The 18,058-nt window shown below is 33.8% G+C and overlaps 1 protein-coding gene across 2 annotated transcripts in view; it reads right to left on the reverse strand.

Annotated features, from left to right (window-relative positions):
• The window catches only part of LOC149075623 (uncharacterized), an 82,745-nt gene that overhangs the window by 6,171 nt on the left and 58,516 nt on the right, over positions 1–18,058 (reverse strand). For both annotated transcript variants that reach the window (XM_089243110.1, XM_089243109.1), the window contains 17 exons: positions 17,186–17,265; positions 16,937–17,020; positions 15,616–15,681; positions 13,609–13,666; positions 13,384–13,470; positions 13,145–13,221; positions 12,911–13,015; positions 12,568–12,709; positions 12,211–12,352; positions 11,962–12,092; positions 11,687–11,815; positions 11,371–11,514; positions 10,063–10,147; positions 9,908–9,940; positions 8,428–8,513; positions 5,871–6,124; positions 2,095–4,077 (listed from right to left, as the gene is read on the reverse strand). In XM_089243110.1, coding sequence (XP_089099236.1) covers positions 2,095–4,077; positions 5,871–6,124; positions 8,428–8,513; positions 9,908–9,940; positions 10,063–10,147; positions 11,371–11,514; positions 11,687–11,815; positions 11,962–12,092; positions 12,211–12,352; positions 12,568–12,709; positions 12,911–13,015; positions 13,145–13,221; positions 13,384–13,470; positions 13,609–13,666; positions 15,616–15,681; positions 16,937–17,020; positions 17,186–17,265 — 3,686 coding nt within the window. The remainder of the gene's footprint in view (positions 1–2,094; positions 4,078–5,870; positions 6,125–8,427; positions 8,514–9,907; positions 9,941–10,062; positions 10,148–11,370; positions 11,515–11,686; positions 11,816–11,961; positions 12,093–12,210; positions 12,353–12,567; positions 12,710–12,910; positions 13,016–13,144; positions 13,222–13,383; positions 13,471–13,608; positions 13,667–15,615; positions 15,682–16,936; positions 17,021–17,185; positions 17,266–18,058) is intronic.

The raw sequence follows: 18,058 nt of genomic DNA on the forward strand, positions 1-18,058 counted from the left end.
TTCTTTCTCAGACAATCCGGGGCAATGTGGATAAACGTTGTCAGAGCAATGGATGGCAAAAGTGTGAGAACCACCAGGTTAGATTAAATCATGATGATCCACTGCCAAAGAAGCTGTGATAGCTTCTGAAACTGCCTTTCCATGCCGGAGCAGCAACACCCTGCTGACAACATATTGCAGAGACTGACTATGAGTTGCGTTGTCCACTAGGTAGGCTATATGTCACTTGAAATAAAAATTGAAGATTTTTTCAAGGCCACTATGTGATTCATCATTATGAGGTATGATTATGTATTCATTGTCCATATGTAATATGCAAAAATTTTTTTTTTCTCTATCGCTGATTCTTCAACTTTCTTGAGCATCTTTTTTTTTTTTTTTTAAGAGCCATTCAGATTAACTGGGTTTTCAGATTAGTGGGGTTCTAGTGTACTGTATTTTAACATGTACAAGAAATCCCGATTTTTTTGGGCTTAAAATTTGAAAAAAATAGTTTTGATCAAAGATATTTATTTTAAGATACATAAAAAAAAAAAAAGAGATTTCATTCATTCATTCATAAAAACCACTAAATTCCTCATCCACTCTCATCTGATACATCACACTAGTCCTTGCTTCTTGCAGTGTTGCAAGTTATGAAGATTTGAGTTTCGAGGAATTTAGTATACATATATAATTCTTTAACACCTATATATTAATACCATGTTTAAGAAAACCCACCTATTTTCAGCAGCAAAGAGGTTCCTTGCACATGTTAAAATACGGTTATCATAACTACAAAATAAAATTCATAGCTGCCAACCTCATACAATAAAAATCATGGAGATTTTCCGGCACAGCTCTCGATTCTTTATAAAATAAACCTACTCAGACAAATATAAGAATGACTTTTATAAACACAATAGGATTTTTTTTTTCCATACACGAAAATAAAGCCACACAGCAGATTTTTCCTTGTGATCAAGTGAAATAATCATAGCAAACAACTTTGATGATCTAAAACTGCATAAAAAAGAAAAATCTGACTAAAAAGATTGAAGCCAAACGCGAGAGAAAGTTAACCCAAACTGACAAAAACTAGTAGCAATTACCTAGAAAATTTTTCAGGTTATACAGTCTGCACTCATTTTTACAAACTCGTACAGACTTGATAATTAGTTCCTAAAATCGAGAGTTCGTAAATAGCAGAAACAATGAAAAAATACAAGGAAAAAGAAATGTGTAAGTTACTTTTATTAATGATTTAAAAAAAAAAATCGCTTCTTTTTGTTTGCTTCATTGCAACATATTTTGGTAAATATAAATCAAAATTCTTTGAAATCGATGTGTAGAATAACATATTGCTATCAGGACAAAAAAACAGGATGTGGTCAATGTACGAGGATTTTTTTAAAAGTATCCGACCATAACTTTCCATGTGTGAACCAATGAAGCTAAGGAGATGTGGTTTGGTACACATCTGTAAACAGTCCTACAGGGTGTGCTTGAATGTTTTCCTGCCTGCAAAAGCTGCCAGTTGCTGGCAGACTGATGAGTCAGGAAATGTAATTGAGTGCCATCGCAGTTTCATTTTTGACAAAATGACATAACGTTGGTGTTTGGTGAAATGGAAGTAATATATTCCTCTATGAGGAACTTCTAACGAATTGGTACATGTTGCACGCATTGTGAATCTGATGTGAAGTTTATTTTTTTAAGAATGTTTGTTACGTGTTCAAATAGTGCCGCCATCTCTCTTTTGAATTCGGAAGCAGACAATTTGGCTGGTTTATTTTTGCTTGACATATCATGCATGAATTTTTAATTTAGCTTTGAAGGTCTATGAAATCAGACCCTTTTCTTCAATTTCCACACCTTGAGTTTATTAGAGAATTGGTATCGGGGGAACTTTGTCAAATAAAAAATCCTGGCATAGAGGCTTTACTCCTAAATATACCCCTCCATAAAAATTTCGCCACAATAGGAGTAACGAGATTTTAAGTTTAAAAGACCTGTCTCAGATGATTTTTGTGTTGTCCCAAAAAAAGTAATCTTGAACATAAACACACTGAAATAATGCAAAAAAGAAATCCAAGATACAAATACTCTACTCACTTGTGGTTTTCCACGTCACTGTTGTTGTCCACGACGGCAGGATGTGCATTGACTATCATTTCAGAGTTCGGTGGGCTGGGCGCATACTGTAACGTCAAATCTTCACAAACATTCCTGAAGGAATAATTACTCGCTGCCGCTTGACAATCTGGAACCTGTCCCATTGCCTCCTGGAACCTACTGTCGACTGAATGGTCGCTCTCCACATGAGACGAGTTATCACTACAGTTAGATTTGGGCTGAGACTTCCTATGTTTAGTACTGTACTTGTAAAAATCTGAAATTTCATAAGGCTTCGTCTCTTCCCAGTAGGGTTGGAAATGCCCTACAGTAACAACATTAACTTCAACGCTACCAGGATACGGGAAGTTCGTACCATCACATGACGGCAAAGGCACAATAGTTTCCTGGGGAACATTTATCACAGTTTCGGTGCTGTAATTGTACGACGGAGAATATGTTTTCGACTTCTCTTGTTCTGCTGTAACATCCGGCTCATTTAATGTAGGCACACACTGAACTTCACCATATGATAACTGTTCCGTGTTTTCGGATGCAGGATAATTCTGAGCGTGATGAGATGAAATGTTCTGTGCTGTCTGCAAGTGGTGATTAGCAACGTTATGGTTCAATGGGTGAGAAAGTGGATCATTAGATGCATGTGAGATTTCGGAATTATGAGAAGGATGACGCATAGTGACACATGGATGCAAGTCTTCGCGGGATGCATTTGATGAATGGATCACATTATTTGCCGGTGGGTCATGATAAACATTGACATAATAAGGACTTTTTGGGCGAGCATTTTCAGCTGTGTTATATTCATAAGCACTTGAAACATCTCTATGAGAATCATCACTACTTGACTGATGATAAACGAGGGCTTCTTTGGACAATCCATTGGAATGTCTGTAATTCTCATCAACTTCCCTATGAGTATATGGACTATATGCATTAGAGATCTCGTCATCTCTACTAGGCCTATGTCTGCTACAAGAATCCATGGTTCTTGCATTGGCAGAATTGGAATACAAGTGACTTTGCCCACCGTAAGGTGAAGGATATTCTCTATCATGAGGCAAGCCATCGAAAGAAAATTGTTGCCCCACAGAAATCGGATCACCTCTGGAAGTGGGGCTATGGACATTATGCACGTCATATGTATTTGCATATGAATTGTTTTGAAGGTCACGAGGAAGAGGATGATTCTCATAAAGAGGTTTTGGCTTATGCTTTCTCATAGGTATTGGCGAATCAAGCGATGTTTCGATCCACTCTTTTGTTTTCACTTTCGATGGTGAATAACCGATATTAAAGCTTGATGCAGACCGCTTGCTATCTTGTAGTAACATAGAGGCATTAACTAGATCAGCGACTTGTTTTATGCTATGACTGCTACTACTGACACAATTAGCATCTTTTTTAGAATGTGGTTCGCTAGCAGAACTTGCTGATGATGCCTTATGAAGGTGAGGTACACTTTGGACATGCATCATCTTCCTTTGCATGGGATCAACGAGATCTGGTTCACTTATGTGTGAGTTTTCTAGATGACGGCCACAAAAATTCAGTTCATCATTCTGCAGACAATTTTCCGAACGAAAGTGAATCAACTTTGGTGAATTTCTCTGAGAACTGTTAGGTGTCCTTTTGGGACGATATGTGTCATATTTGTTTGAATTAATGGTGCCACGATCGTATTCAAAATTGTTAATTTCAAAGGAAGTGTTATGACTTGGAAAACACTCTGCATGTTTCACATTTCCATACCACTTGTGCTCATCGTAAGATGAAGACAAAGGAAAACCACCACTGCCAGAACATTCAGAGCGATTGATGGGGATTTTCGCTGCCGGAGACTTGCGCTCAAACTCATTTCTACCATTAATTAATAAATCATCTTGGCTGTCAAATATTTGACTAGCTCTCCTGTTTGGAACACTGTACAAATTGGAACCATCAATATCAAGCCTGCATTCAAATCTGGAAGACGAAACATATTGTTATATCACTGATCCATAAAAACAATTGATGCTAATGCAAGAAATATGGTAATATCTGAGATATAAACTTTGATAAAGGTTGTCTACTGATCCCAGAGAAGCACATTTTGAAGACATTCACAAAGACTCTTACCAATGGAATAAAATAAAACCCTGTGTAAGAGTTCCACTCTACGTATCATAAATCACAACATCACACGATGCCAAATGCTAAGGAAAATGCTTCAAGGCTTTTTGTGATAAGGGTACAATTTCTGTTACTGCAACCATTTCCCGTATCTACAGTTACGGGAAACCTCCTTGTTAACATGAAAATAATTCTTGGTCCTCTCATTCTTTATGGCAGCGGCTCTCAACCTTTTCTGACTTGCGGTGTCCTTTCCAGTATATAATTTCTATGGCGGAGCTCTTTGTTCCTCTTTTTTTTTTTTTTTTTTGTTTATCAAATATACTGATTTATTTTATTATCCTCGAGTGGCCGCGGAGCCCCTGAGAAGTGCACGTGGAGCACCAGTTGAGAACCGCTGCTCTGTGGCAATATGTTTAAATGTTAAAAATACAAATGTTAAAAAATTTGCAACATGTTAAAAATATGCTAAACATGAACTTTTTTAAATGGAAGATCGCTTGACGTGAAAAGATTTGTTAACCTGAATAAAAAATATGCTTTTTAGAAAAATTCCGGGAAGGGTTAGGGGTGAATGCTAATGGACTAGGGGTGAATGCTAATGGACTAGATAACTAGAGGCACGACCTTAGTTGTTATTGGGAAGAGTTTTTTGCTACAGAGTGTGTATAGATGGGGGGGGGGGTGTGTGTACACACTCTTATCTCTGAGTCGACTTGTTTTCAAAAGCTGTTGTAACTATTTAACATCATAGGTGGTGCTGCTGTTTCCATGCTTTTTCTTCTTGTATGTAGTTGGCGATTGAATGTTGTGTTGTGTATTGTCTGTAATTTTCATTTGTGTGAATGCCAAATTTAATGTGTTTTTCTTCATTGAATGCTGTGATTGTTTAAAATTTTCTGCTTTGTCCACCTAAAAACATTTGGCATAACTACTACGCTGTGCACATGCTCTGGATCATTAGATGCTTGTTCTTTCACCATGAGTCGGAACCGGCAATCAATTCCTCTTCATATTAAGCAAAAAATATTGAATGAAATTAACGTGATGGTAGTTTAAAAAAATGACTGAATGCTGCTAGTATATAATTTTTCATTTAAAAAATTGTGAAAGAAAGTGTGTTTAAAAGATAACTTGATCAATTAAGCTTATTACATTTGTATAAATTTACACTATTAAATTTCAGATTAATGCAAATAGAATGAAAAAATTCTTTTTCCATCATGCTTATTGCTTAACATAAAATTTGGTTAATGTGAAACCATGAGTTTCACAATATTGAGGGGTTCGACTGCATATTTTTAAGCACGAATTGATCATTAGAGGTGTACAACCTTCCGCTAATGGGTTTCATCCAGCTCACAAAAGGTGCTCCGAAAAAAGGTATCAATACATACAACACGATAAGTACACCAGTTTCTGGCTCGCAAGTGGTAGTCTAGCTCTCAGACTGAAAAAGTTGCGCACCCCTGCTATAGATCCTACAGTCTTGAACTATAAAAATTTATTTTTGAATCAAGCCGCAATTATATGAGAAATATTCATATGCAAGTCTTTATCTTGCTGTTCACTATACACACATTTATCTATGAATGCAATTCAATAATTTGATTTGGACAAAATAGAGAAACGTCACATTCACTTACCTGTTCCTGTAAGGAGCTCTCTGTGACTGAAGTGTCCCGCTGTTACAGCTCACAGAATCAAATTCAACATTTGGCGAACATGAAGATGAAATGCTCCAGCTACATGAATCGTACACACTAATGCCTCTTTCAGCAGGAGATAGGGACGGAATGTTTTGCAAGGACTGGTGTCTTTGCCGCGAGTAGCTTTCACCACGTGGAACTGGTGACTGTTGTTCGCATGGTGTTACAATCAAATGAGGAACACTGGAGCTCTAAAGAAGGGGAAAAAACATTATCAACATTTCAAATTTTAGTGGCAATGAATATTTTCTTTAATTAAACACAACTTCCGAAAAGTCTGATGTTCTTTGGGTGCTAAAAAACATTTACTGGCTCTCACTGAAATTGTTACCAAATTAATTTACATACAGAACTTAGTTTATTTTAGTCTCAAAAGTTAAAGGAGCAACAATTTTACGGAGTAATATTTTTTTGCCTGATGTAACAAAGAACCAATGATAAAGGCAAATAACAAGGAAAAAAACAATTTTTGAAGGAATTTGTGGCATAGTCCTTGGTATTTGCCTTCACCATTGGTTTCTTCAAAAAAACTTCATTTACCAATAGTTTTCACACCAAATGCAATCAAGATTACACAGGCTTATGATTCAAACTCAGAATCTTTTTGTGCTCTTCTATCACTGATTAGCAACTTCAGTAGACTATTATTTAAAAAAAAATCATATTTCTTGGCAAAAGTGCTGCAATGTAAAACAACACAACATATTTGAGAGTTTAACACAAGTGTTGCATATTGCTGTATAAGTCATGCCTTTCCAAGATAAAATCTTTCGTTCATGTGGTACACCTTGTTTTCTTATATTGTACAAATAAATATTTGCTATAAACCCATTAGCAATAGAATAGCTAAAATGCAATTTGATTAACTGATATTTAAATGTTATATGGTAATGTGTTTATAGTATTTTCCTAGATTTATCAAATTAGAAGGACCACGCTTGTCATTTTGACTGTCATGGTTTTTCTCTGTTTTCATAATGAACCAGATTGTTTAGAATGTTGGAATTCCAGGACTTTTCCCCTAAAAACACCACAACATTATGCTGTCCAAGTGTCATCAGTAAAAAAAAAGCAAGATATTTTTAGTTTTACCTAGAAAGGACCATGACTGGTCCATTTGACACTTTTACTGTATACACAATAAACATTTAGTCAAATTGTGGCATCAAATTTCCTCTAATAGAGGTGTTCTTGCTTAGGCTAATTGAAAGCTTTCTTAATGACCAACTAATGATGAAATAAAAATACTTGTGTGTGTGTGGTCAAAAATGTAGTAATGCAAATTACTGAATCTTATTTGAAAGCTAGTGGAAATGTGAGCACTTGCACATTGTTTTACTTCACCAATACGTGTTGAAAAACTGCAACAGCATAATACTACCTAGGTGAGTTAGATAATAAAAGATTGAAATGAAATTTCACATGAAATTCAACAAGGACCCCTTTTTATGGAACCTTTTTGATGCATTTACACATAACCCTTTAAGATGGGAAATTTTTGTATCTCACGCGCACAATCATTTGAGCCTGAATTTGTATATGAGTGTATATATAGGGTTAAAGATGTTGCATCTTGTGTTTTCAAAGTAAGGAAGAAAATATTTTTCTACCAAGTTCAATGCATTGAAATGTTGGTTGAAATATACAATTTCTCACGTATGCATCAGTGAAAAGGTACAAAGAAAAGGGATGCACAAGTGAGAGAAGCATATAAGTGAATAGCATTATTATGCTATATTCTTTGACAGGGAGTGAAGAAAATCATCTCATTGACTGAGAGAAACATAAGTGAGAGATCATTGTAGATCCTCAAAGTGGAAATAAATTCCTGAAATCATTGAGTTTCACAACGAAACAAAGTTTCTGGTGATCGGATGATTCCACAACATTCTGTGCAAATATCATTCATTTGCAAGAGCACGTTTTCTTTTCGACTTAGCCTCAAAACATGTTTGGCTGATTTGTAGAAAAAATAAATAAAATGGAAAGTTGATTTCTTCTTGAAATTAGCTAAAAAGTTTAGAGAACTTCATTTGTTCAGCAATCAGAATTCTGGTAACAAGAGCTATTGTACTAAGAAAAAAAGGTTGTTATGTCAGATCACACCATGCAAAACCAAAATAAGTACATTGGTGATGAGTAAGAAATCTGTGAGGGAAAAATTCATTTTTAATTCAAAAAGAAGATATTAAAAAATTTAGAAAGTGGTTGTGTGAATGCATCTGAGTAATAATGTTAAGAATGTAAACATTTTTTTATCATACGCAACAACGAATTGAAAACTGAATTAAATAATTTTTTTTTTTGAAAAAAATCATATTTTACGACTTACCCCTACACAGTCATATGTACATTTAAACATTAAAATCGGGAGTAAATAATGAATATATGGCTCTGGTCATTTTGACCGGTATTGAGTGTTCTGGGTACAATAAAATGTTAGTATATATACATGCATTAACACCAAAGGGACTAATTCCCACATTTTACTTACACTTTTAGCACTCTTGATTGTACTGTTGCTATGGGAGGATATTGAGGATTCTTGTGTACCATGCAGTGAAGCGGAATCAAGCTCATCTAAAATAGATTAAAGAAAAGATATTTAACATAAAAAAACTGAATTTATTTCCAATTATGCACCAATAAAAACAGAGCCTATCACAATCCAATATCATATACAAGATTGCCCGAGAGAACATGTTGCAAATGTGAACACTTATCAGAAACCAATGAATTTAGCTATATGGGTATTACTTTTAACAAAACCTTACGCGAAAATCCCAAGCAATAAGTAATGAACTGAAATTTATCAGTATTAGAATACACTCACTGAAAAATACCATCTCCTCAATCTGCTTACGAATATACAGTGAAACTTGTACAAAACGGAACGTCAATAGACTGAAATAATATTCTGTTTTAGACGGATTTCTGTTTTATAAAGATGAAAATAAAAACACTAATCATTGAACAGACTATATTTTGATTCCGTTTTTAAGACAGGTTTCCATTCTTACAGTATCTGTCTTACATGGGTTTCACTGTATTTTGCTTGGGTTCTGCCAATTATACAATATGCTATTACAGTTTGAGGATGGAGACTGACTAATATCGACACGATCAAAAATTCTTTGCAAAAACTAATAATATATCCCAAAAAATTTCCATGATTCAGGACTGCAATAACAATTACAGATTCAATACCCCTAAACTTTATAAAACATTATTTTTTCAGAAAAACCTATCTAGCTCAAAATAAAACAGTGAGACACACAGGAATCCAATATGAAGTTATAAAACCAAATAAAACAGTAACTAAAAAAACCATTTTTATACATCGCACCTAACGAATATAACAATTTAAATCATGAAATAAAAACAGAGAAATGTAGTAGAAAATTTTAATGATTATTAATTAACTACCAATATGTGCATATTTTTTCTTTTGTGTATGTGTTAATTATATTTCATGATTATAACTTGATTAAAAACAAATATAAAGCTGGTCTGTTGCCAAGAATATACTAATTCATGAAATCCTGGATGGATCAAGTGATCCCTTGGGTGTAATATCTAGGAAGTAATATGTGTTAATGTGTATGTGTTAAATAAGTTTCAATTTGCTTATTATCCTGTCAAAATTTTTTTCTAGTTTATCAGAATTTGACGAGTCCTTTCATTTTCTCATCAATTTTTGCTCAAGATGAAAAACTCAAAAAATTTTGAATATTAAAAAGAATTTATTGAGATTAAAGATAGCATATTGCAATTTTTAAAACTAAAAAAAAATTGCAGCAAAAAGAAAATTTCATTTCTGAGATTAATAAAAATTACTGACAATTCATGAAATTGACAGATTTAGCTCCCCAAATCAATCCAAACATTAGCACGACAAAAAATTAGTTCAAAAACTGTAGTTATAAATTACTACAGAAGAAATAAGATTGCAAATACCAAGCAAAAATACATACCTTTTCGTGCAGGAGAGTCAACTTCATCAACTCCTGAGAAAAAAAAATGAAGGAATTGCAAAATCAAAATAGTCCATCCATTTAAAAATGTACTGTTTTGATAAAGGAAATATGAAAAAGCACAAAAGTAAAGATTTAAAAAAATATATAATTACCTTCCAACAATTTTAAATCATTCTTTTCAGCAGCTTTCTTCCTCTCTCTTTGCAGGGCATAAATCTTTTGTTCAATACTCCGCAACTGTGTGAAATTACATAAATAGAAACACTCAATTGGATTAGTTCTAAATTGTCTTAACAGATTTTTTTAACAGCATTTTCATACTGTATGAAAAATGGTGATGAATCATTTCAATTTGAATCTTGGTGAGAGATTTAAATTGACAAATTGTGTTATAGTTCTTTGCTGAAAAATTGTGGCAAAATAAAATATAATGTACAAGAAATACTTCGGTGAATAATCTAATTTATAAAGACTGATAGACCAATGATACCAAGGAAATAGATTTTTCAAACTAAATTTGTTTTTTTCTATACTACAGCCAAATCCCATTATAACAAGATTTGAGGGGGGAGGGGCGCGGAATTGTCAATTTGTGCTCACTAGGCCTATATCTGATAATTATCTAGTATTTACATTGAAAATTACTTCTCATGCAACAAAAAAAAAAAGTTAAGAGCTACAGATTTCTTTGAATTTTCTTTAAAAGTCTCCTCTTGATGTACCATGTCCAGTTTTTGTCCGATACATCTGGTGTCTTATTGGGGGCTTATATCATTTGAATTCCATGCCACTGGTAAGAGTTAACAAAGCCATTGCTACTTATAAAAAAGTATGTAAAACAAAAGTGTGTGTGTGCTGGGAAAATCTTCCCAGTCTCATACTAACCTAAATTTAATTTCTTACAAGCTTCTTCACACTCACACATTTAAGAAAAAATTTTGAGTGCACTTAATTTTTCAATTCATTTGAATATGCAGCAACTATCATTACAACAAGGTGAAACTGCAGAAATATTAAATGCCAAAAATTAAAATTAAGCGCCTTCAAAAATGCAGTTTGTGAAATTAATTTCCCTAAAATTAAAAATTTAATGCATATCACCCACAGCAACACTGCGCTTAAAGCAATCTAATAACTATTTTCAGAGTTTGTCAGCAATAATTTGTGACTAAAAGTGGTAAGTATCAAATGCAAATGTTGAGAAATTGCAAAAAAACTGTTTTAGCATGATTGTATGTTCGCGCTAGTGATCTATTTCCATGCTCTTTTGAACTACTTACAAGACTACCAGGTACTTCTCAAATTAATCATATTATAAAGCATTGTTCATTTGACACTTTGACGTAAAAAGCAGTGTTTGAATTTTTTTTTTTCTTTTGCCACTTATATCATTCACTACTTTCACTTTTCAATTCCTTACTGTTCTGATTGATCAAGGTTGAAAAAAAATTAATTGATACCTTATCTGTAGCCTTTATGTAAGAGATTTTCCTTTGCTTCCTAACACTCTTCCTTGCTGTACAATCATTAGCCAGTTGAAAAGCTGCAGATGCAATTTTACTCTGAATTTCATACTCCAATTCTAAATCACTGAGCGTCTCTCTCTAAGAAAAGAGTCGAAGAACAATTTATAAATAAAATTGTTAGCACTATGATGAAGAGGGAAAAGAATGATTATGTGCAATAAAAATTATGAACACATTTTGGAGTGCTTTCAATGAAGTTGCAATACTTTCTAGCAAATAATAAGTATTTAAGGTTTCAATCTACACATACCTCTTTATTTTTAACTTTACACATGACTTTGTCACTCAAAGAGAAAGAGGTTCCGACACGTCTTCTGACCTGTGGCTTGCTTTCACCAGGCAGTAGAGGTAACTCAGCTGGTATCTCTCCTGTCAACTCCTTTTAGAACAAAATATCAAAAATAGTTATTGCATACTCAACTTTTCAAAACAGGTTATACAGCAATTGGTTTTTTTTCAAATTAGCCTATGAACACACAAAATCATATAGATTAGCATAAATGAATAACAAGGATGATAATTTACCCCTTCTTTCAAACATAAGCTTTTCAATTCCTCTGTTTTCTTTCTGAGTGCCTCATCAAGGGCCTCCTTTCTTGCTCGCAAAGCTGCCAGCATTTCTATTGTTGCTGCTTTGCTCTCTTCACTGAGTTCACCTGTGGAATAATTTAACATCATGGAAAGTTTTCAATAAAAACTTTTTTTTTTTTGCTAAAGACAAAGTAACCTGAAAGAGAGTAGTACAACACAAATACAATTAAATCTGCAACTTACCCCCCAGGATGGTGCTTGGCAAGCTGCTGGTACTAGCACTTCTGCTGATGTTGGAATGGGATCCTATAGATGACAAAGACTGGACACTTTTGCACAGTTCTGATGCGATCTGGCTCAAAGATGGAACAACACTTGTTTGACTCTGTTCAGAAAATTAAACTACTTTTTTAGATCATGGACAATATTTAATTTTTTTTAAAAAGAAACATTTGAATAAAAAAAAATTATAACAGAATTACATGATTCTCACAGCAAGATTTAATGAATAATAAATTCAGTAATCCAAATATTTTTCTTTATTAATAAAAATCAATACTTGTCGCAATGCTTCATTTAAAATCATGAAAAGTTACTCACTTTTCGATGTTTCCGATCCAAAAAGAAATGATGTTGAGCAATTGCCATAGACCAGATACATTTTGCAACGCTTGGTGATGATGCATACCAAACATAAACCGTAACATTAGCTGGAGCTAAAGTTCTCCTGCTCACAGAGACTCTAGAAATATAAATTATAGCATACAAGAATATGATTTTATAAAGTTCAATTAACAAAATTTCAAATGACCTATTTTGAGGATTCTACATATTACTACAACCACCAGAAAAATAACATATATACATACAAATAATTCTGTTGTGTTGACGATGCATACAGAAGACATTAAAAAAATTGATTTAAGATAAACGAGTCACATACTGTGTCGTTGGGTCACATATAGCATCAGAAAGATCATCATAGTCTTCAACTGGTTCTTCTATAGCATCTTCATACAAATTGAAGCTACTGAGTGTGTGAACAACCCTAATTGAAGGAAAATTTTTTCTAAAATTAACACCAAACAAGAATTTTCCAAATACAGTTCCACTTAATTAAAATTTAAATAGTCACCAGCTTATCTTGGGGAAGAAATACCTTGATTGAAAAACTTACCTTCGAGCCTCATGAACTTCGATCGTAAATTTTTTGTCTCTGTAATATAGGTTTTCCAGTTGCTTCCACAGAAATACCTGAAAAATAATAAAAATTCATTTTGAGTACAGTTTTTTAAAATTTTTTTTAAATTCATGATCTCTACTACGAGATCTATTATATTGTGATCAGATCTACGAATTAATAAGTGGATCTATTAAATTACACCACCAACATTTACAAGTAAAAAAACCCCTTACTCTTTTAGGATTACGTCTATCACTTCGATCATATTGGCCAATCCCCTTGTAGCTCAAGCCAAGCCAGCATGGTGTATTGGTTTTGTCCTATGACACAAAACATTAGAATATATCATACCAATGTATAAAAACTATTCAATTAAAATCACCATCAAATTTAAGCCATTAAAATTAATGAAGCATCAACTACTTTATTTGAAAATTAGTATATCTAAAAAAATTTACCTTTACTTCATAATAATGCTGACCATAAGTTGGCAAGCTTTCGACAATAGTAAGATAGCTGAAATACAAAACAAAAAGTAAATGGTCATCCATAAAAAACAAAATAATCTGATATATGAACATGTGTTTTACATAAACTGAAGAGCCAAAAAAAACTGGTACAGGCATGCGTATGCAAATAAAGAGATATGGAACCGATCAGAGTACGGCGCTGCGGTCGGCAACGCCTATATAACAAAACAAGTGTCTGGCATAGTTGTTAGATTGGTTACTGCTGCTACAATGGCAGGTTATCGAGATTTAAGTGAGTTTGAACATGGTGTTGGCGCACGAGGGATGGGACATAGCATCTCAGAAGTAGTAATGAAATTTGGATTTTCATGTACGACCATTTCACGAGTGTACCGTGAATATCGGGAATCCGGTAAAAAATTAAATCTACAACATCGCTACGGCTTGAAAAAGATCATGCAAGAACGGGACCAACGACGACTGACGTGCAACCCTACCGCAAATTGCTGCAGATTTCAATGCTGGGTCATCAACAAGTGTCAGCGTGCGAATCATTCAATGAAACATCATCGATATGGGCTTTCGGAGCCAAAGGCCCACTCGTGTACCCTTGATGACTGCACGACACAAAGCTTTACGCCTTGCCTCGACAACACCGACATTGGACTGGAAACACGTTGCCTGGTCTGACGAATCTCTGTTCCAATTGCTTCGAGCTGATGAACGTGTACGGCATGGAGACAACTTCATGAATCCATGGACCCTACATGTCAACAGGGGACTGTTCAAGCTGGTGGAGGCTCGTGATGGCATGGGGCGTTTGCAGTTGGCGTGATATGGGACCCCTGATACTTCTAGATACGACTCTGACAGGTGACAGGTACGTAAGCATCCTGTCTGATCACCTGCACCCATTCATGTCCATTGTGCATTCCGACAGACTTTACAATTTCAGCAGGACAATGCGACACCCCACACGTCCAGAATTGCTACAAAGTGGCTCCAGGAACACTTTTCTGACTTTAGACACTTCCGCTGGCCGCATAAATCCCCAGACATGAACATTATTGAACATATCTGGGATGCCTTGCAACGTGCTGTTCAGAAGAGATCTCCACCCCCCTCTTACTCCTACGGATTTATGGACAGCCCTGCAGGATTCATGGTGTCAATTACTTCCAACACTACTTCAGACATTAGTCGAGTCCATGGCACGTCATGCTGCAGCACTTCTACGTGCTCGCGGGGGGCCCTACACAATATTAGGCAGGTGTACCAGTTTTTTTGGCTCTTCAGTGTATATTGGTATTTTAAGCCATGAATGTTTCAACTTGCAAGTAAAAGTTAAATTTACAAGCTTGAAGCATGTGAAGAAAACTCACTTGGCGCGTCAAAGCTGGAATACTAACAACTTGAAGTTGACAATGGTTGTCAGAGTTTAATTGTGTATTTATCTTGTAAGCAAAACAATAGTTTCATAATTTTTACATAGAATAATTTTGTTCCCTGTAGAACAGCATTCCACTATGCTACGCTAATTGATTTTTATGACATGAATGTTAATATTTTGGGGATATATTAAAAAAGTAGAAAGAATTTTAGAGACTAAAATTATTTTTTACATGCAAAACTTAGATAACAAATTGTTCATGAAATGATAAACTTTCATTAATGAATTGAACTTGTAACTAGGGGGGGGGGGTTAACATCTGAAATGACCAGTAATTTCATGAACCGTCCAGACTTTGGAAATTGTCCCCACATATACAGTAGAATCCCATTTTAACGAATACTGTAATAGCAAAAATCTCGTTTTAATGAACACTTTTCTAATCCCCCAGATACGTTTACATAAGAACAATACAAAAACATGGAATTCCTTTATAATGAAAATTTTGTTATAACAAAGTTATTTCTTTGGTCTTCTTGGAGTTTGTTATAATGGGATTCGACTGTACACGTGGTACTAATGATATGGAGAAAAATATATCTTACTTAACAATAGCTGAGCCTCGTGGTTGACCAGCAAGGTTTTTGTAATGATGTAGAACGTTTTCTTCACTGAGGACAAAGGAATAAAAAAACTATTAAAAACATAGAAAATCTAATTTAATTTTTTTACCAATTTAAATAAAATCTGTTATTTACCGGTTGCAATAACATATATTTTGTCATGTTCAGAGCTTGTTTATACATATTGGCAATGATTCTAACACTGCAAATAAATGTGTGAAACAAAATACTTTTTAACATGTTTGTATCACAGTCTTTGGACTGTAATTATCTTAACATCACCATAATAATTCAGAAATTTACAAGAAACATTTTTTTAATAAGTATTGAATATGTATTTAACTTCAAGTATAAAGTATTATTAGTCAGACCTTGATTCAATAAACTTTGACTCGACATATTCTTTAATTTAACAATTTTTTTTCTAAAATTCTGGCAAAAATAGAGATCAAACCTTTATTTAACAAATAAAAAAAGCCTTGATATAACAAATATTTTTTGAACCATCCAAAAGTTTTTTTTCTTATTTTTGGTCGCCCAAAACCATATCTGAAGATCTGAGACAAACCAAAAAAAAAGGGAAAATAGAAATTGATTCCTTTTTGAGTAAAAATAGACAATAAAGGCATTCAGAATATACATGGGATGGCTTCAGAATTGGTGTAACACAAATACCCTAAATCATTGTGCTGTCTGCATGTTTAGATATCAGTAAAAAAAATGAAGTAACTAAGTTAATACTCAGCCTTGACAAGTAAAGAATGGTGAGTCATCTGAAGAGATGAAGTTTTTTGATTAGTGAAAAAATTACAATTTCGGCAGAATTTGATAAAAATGTTGCTCGATAGAAGTTTGATATATCCTACTTTTTCATGAATCCTGACTTAATTCTTAGTTTATGTTTGTTTTTTCAAACTGTTATCAGAAATAAGTTGTATCAGCAACCCAAAAAGCGAGTAGCTTTTAACATTTGACATTTCAAATGTGTTTATGATCCTGATTAATTTGATCCCCGATTTAATGAGTAAAATTACCTATTTCTTCCGAGTCTTTAAATCTACAGTGTGTTCATGAATTATCTATGTTCAATATAGTAAAAGAAATACTTTTGTTTGTGTAATTTTGATGTTTTTTGATAATTACAAAAATTAATATATTTATCAAATTTGTTAATATTTTAACTACGTATTTGATGATTATGCAAGTATATATTGATGAAGAGGGCACGAATTATCTACCTCGGCATGCCATGTACCTTTGCAGTCCTGCATAATTAGCTACGAAATTATATTTATATACATACCACTGACTTATGGATGGAGATTCTTTCAAAGTGAATGCTGGTAATATAGGAAGTCTTCTCAGTTGAGTTCGGAATACGGATTCGCTAAAGGAAGAAAACAAATGAAAAATAAATTAACAGATTAAAAAGTCAATACAAAAATGTCCAGGAGCAATGTGAAGTTGTAATACAACTCAAAGAAACAATATATTACATTTCTAGAATTATTTTGACACTCTTTTTTAAATGTAATTTTTAAAAGACACTTACTTAAGGTAATCGCCATAAGTAGCTTGTAGTACAAGAGCAGCAAGCTGGAACACACTTTCACAGTCTCCTTCTAACTCTCCCTAAAAATGAAAAAAATATATAGAAAATATTTTTATAAAATAAAGTTGTAAAAAAATCAAGTATGTACAATTCCCAAAATGTTTACAGTATACTTATGATATGGAAAATTCAAAACATTTGCCTAAGCCAGGGCCTGACAGATCCTAGTCATTATGGTGACTAGAAAATTGATAATGGCACATAATTTTTTCATGTATGATAAATGAACCGAAGCCTCCTTCATTGTCCATGGGAACAGAAAAATAATTAAGACTATTTAAGAAAGACAGACTATTTTTCATCATTGGAAAATTTGACCAGAATTATCAAAATATTCATTTTCAATAGCAAGCCCTTTTTATGCTATGTTAAACTCCTTCCGTTGTCACGTCATTAATGCATATCCTCAAATCTAAGAACTTCTAGGTTACGTGTAGATATATGAAACAGCTAATTTGAGAGAAGGGTAATCAAGAAATTTAGACTAGAACATGAGGGGCAGCAAAACCTTAAATCAGTCTCTAGTTTTGCAGTCATGATATGGTGAAATGAAATCACCCTTGGTCTTGCAAGTTGGAGATGATGGATGGATAGAAAAGACCATAGTTACAGTGATAATCTTCTCCTGGAGTCCAAACAAAATAGGGAAAGCTAGGCTGTTCCCTTCAATTAAAAAAAAAAAAGAGCGGTCAAAGATAATCACAGAAGAGTACTTTAGAATCTAGAAGCAAATATCTTTCATTTCGCTGACAAAAGATAGATGCTATCCCAAATGACAAAAATTTCCAAAACAAAATTTGAAACAATAAATTA

Source organism: Pholcus phalangioides, unplaced genomic scaffold (genome assembly GCF_987345545.1).
Source record: "Pholcus phalangioides strain wild (caught in Gottingen) unplaced genomic scaffold, Ppha-v1.0 ptg000015l_1, whole genome shotgun sequence".
Taxonomy (NCBI): domain Eukaryota; kingdom Metazoa; phylum Arthropoda; class Arachnida; order Araneae; family Pholcidae; genus Pholcus; species Pholcus phalangioides.